We start from the raw sequence: 2,899 nt of genomic DNA on the forward strand, positions 1-2,899 counted from the left end.
GAACTAGGACTGACACCTGCCTTGATTCCTAGCCCAGCATTCTTCTTGCCATAGCACATTGGTGTTACAGCTATCATAGTAGGGTTTCCTACATGAAATGCCCTTTGAAAGTGAAAGTCAAGTCGCTCAGTTGTGTCTGATTCTTTGTGACCCTATGGACTGTAGCCCACCAGGCTCCTCTGTTCATGAGATTCTCCAGGCAAGAATACTGGAGTGGGTTGCCATATCCTTCTCTAGGGCATCTTCCCAACCCAGGGATTGAACTCAGGTCTCCCACTTTGCAACCAGACTCTTTACCATCTGAGCCACCAGGAAATCCCTAAATTGAAAGTCGCTCAGTCATGTCCAACTCTTTGCGAACCCATGAACTATACAGTCCATGGAATTCTCTAGGCCAGAATACTGGAGTGGGTTACCTTTCCCTTCTCCAGGGGATCTTCCCAACCCAGGGATTGAAGCCAGGTCTCCTGCATTGCAGGAGAATTCTTTACCAGCTGAGCCACAAGGGAAGCCCAGAAATGCCCTTTAAAGGTCACTAGTAAAATATAGTTAAAACACTCACCTGCACGTGCATTGTGTGCTCAGTCATGTCTGACTCTTGGTGACCCCATGGACTGTAGCCTGCAAGTCTCCTCTGTCCATGAAATTTTTCAAGCAGGAATACTGGAGTGGGTTGCCATTTTCTACTCCAGGGGATATTCCTGGCCCAGGGATTGAACATGCATCTCTTGTGTCTCTTGCATTGGCAGGCAGATTCTATGCCACTAGCACCACCTAGGAAATCCTTTATTATGTATAATTGTCTCTTGTGCTCTATTTGATAATAATGGTCCCCACAAGTAGTAGGATTTGAGTTAACCTAAGTAGAAGTGTTGCTCAGTTTTATGCCTGTCAAAGGAGTTTTCTAAAGTCACCTGCTTCATAGGGTCATTGTGAGAACTAAGGACAACAAAGATCACTTAGAACAGTGCCCAGAACACACCAGCCAATCTTGGATGTGAGCTCTGGATGTCTGATGGGGGTGTGCCCTCTAGATTTCCTCGTGGAGCAGCCAGCAGGTGTGTGATCATGTCTTAGGTGTCAGAGAGGTATAAGTTCCCACATGAGGGATGCTAAATGCAAGGACCTGATATAGTATCCATACCAGTGTTGACACGGGCAGAAAGTAGGCAGAGGAAGGACAGGCAAATTCATGGACAGGCAGGGGGACTTCTGAAACTGAGCCTTAATGTTATTTGCATCTATTCTGAGAAGAAAATACCTCCTCACCCTCCTCAGATAGCCCACATCCTCGACTTTATCCTCTGTACTGGGGCAGCTGGAGGGACCGATATTATCCAGGACCTTCCAGAACCGCCCTACAGGAAGAGACCTTGAAGTCTGCAGGAGAGATGAGTGGAGAGGACGTGGTCCCAGGACCTCAGTTGGTTGATAAGACAGCCGTCATCTTCATTATTATTTTATTCCTTTTGTTCCTGGTGGCATTGGTAGGTAATGGCTTGATCATCGCGGCACTGGGCAGCGAGTGGCTGCTGCGGAGAACGCTGTCGCCTTGCGATAAGTTATTGGTCAGCCTGGGGGCCTCTCGCTTCTGTCTGCAATGGGTGGTGATTAGTAAGAACATTTACATTTTCCTGAATCCAGCGGCCTTCCCGTACCACCCCGTGTTCCAGCTCCTGGCTGTACAGTGGGACTTCTTGAACTCTGCAACGCTGTGCTTCTCCACCTGGCTCACTGTCTTCTACTGTGTGAAAATCGCAACCTTCACCCACCCCGTTTTCCTCTGGCTAAAGCGGAATGTCTCTGGGTTGGTTCCTTGGATGCTATTCAGCTCTCTGGGGTTCTCTACCTTTACCTCCGTTCTATTTTTCATAGGTAACCAGAGAATGTATCAAAACTATTTAAAGAGGGGTCTGCAATCTTGGAATGTCACTAGGAATGCTGTGAGAATGTATAAGAGTTTTTTCCTCTTCCCTTTGAGAATTGTTACCTGGACCATCCCTACTGTTGTCTTCATCGCGGGCACGGTTTTGCTCATTACATCTCTGGGAAGACACACCAAGAAGGTCTTCTTTTCCATTTCAGGCTTTCACAGTTCCAGTGCCCAGGCACACATCAAGGCTCTCCTGGCTCTTATCTCCTTTGCTATCCTCTTCACTTCCTCTTTTCTGTCACTGGTTCTCACTGCCTCAGGTATGTTTCCCTTTGGGGAATTCCGGTACTGGATGTGGCAGACTGTGATTTATCTGGGTACAGCATTCCACCCCATTATTCTCCTCTTGAGTAACCGCAGGCTGAGAGCTGTGCTAGGGAGGGGCTGCTCCTCAGCACACGGGGCATCTTGAATTGCAGTTGATGAAAAGCCTCAGATTCTACTGCAGGAGGCTGCCTGGATGGAATGGGATGTTGCTTCTTTAAATTTCTTTGCCACGTTTAATCACATTTAATTCTCTTTCCCTCTTTGCTGTGTTTCATGATTAGAAGAATAACTTCAGTGAAGTAGGATTAAAGATGAAATAGAAGGTGCTGAAGTAGCGGCCCAGCATCGCTGACTTGTATCAACACTAGCAAGGGTGTAGCTGATATAGTCAATGTTCCCTGTGGGACCTGATGTGGACAAAGAAGCAAGAAACTTTCCCTGTGACTAAACTCTTGGTGTGTAAAATTATCCTCCTGGAAACTGAATGCAAGGATCCTGACACATGATTCATTTTTTATCTGTTAAATCAGACTGGAGAAGATTTTTGGAATGTCAATTTTCCTCTGACTTCATCCTGTAAAACCACGTTTCCTTTTTCAGCCTTAGCTGATTTCCAACCATCTACTGCAATGAAACTCTCTTTCCTTTCATGCAAGAGTTCCTGGTGTCTGAACTCCCTTTACAGAGCGTAGTGTAATT

General features: G+C 46.6%; 1 protein-coding gene across 1 annotated transcript; it reads left to right on the forward strand.

Moving 5' to 3' along the window:
* The first annotated feature begins 1,391 nt into the window (after nt 1-1,391).
* On the forward strand, nt 1,392-2,417 carry TAS2R60 (taste 2 receptor member 60). Its single transcript, XM_043463943.1, has one exon. It carries the CDS (start codon nt 1,392-1,394, stop codon nt 2,343-2,345), a length of 954 nt encoding a protein of 317 aa, XP_043319878.1. The 3' UTR covers nt 2,346-2,417.
* Nucleotides 2,418-2,899: the final 482 nt, after the last annotated feature.

Source organism: Cervus canadensis, chromosome 3, assembly GCF_019320065.1.
Source record: "Cervus canadensis isolate Bull #8, Minnesota chromosome 3, ASM1932006v1, whole genome shotgun sequence".
NCBI classification, from domain to species: domain Eukaryota; kingdom Metazoa; phylum Chordata; class Mammalia; order Artiodactyla; family Cervidae; genus Cervus; species Cervus canadensis.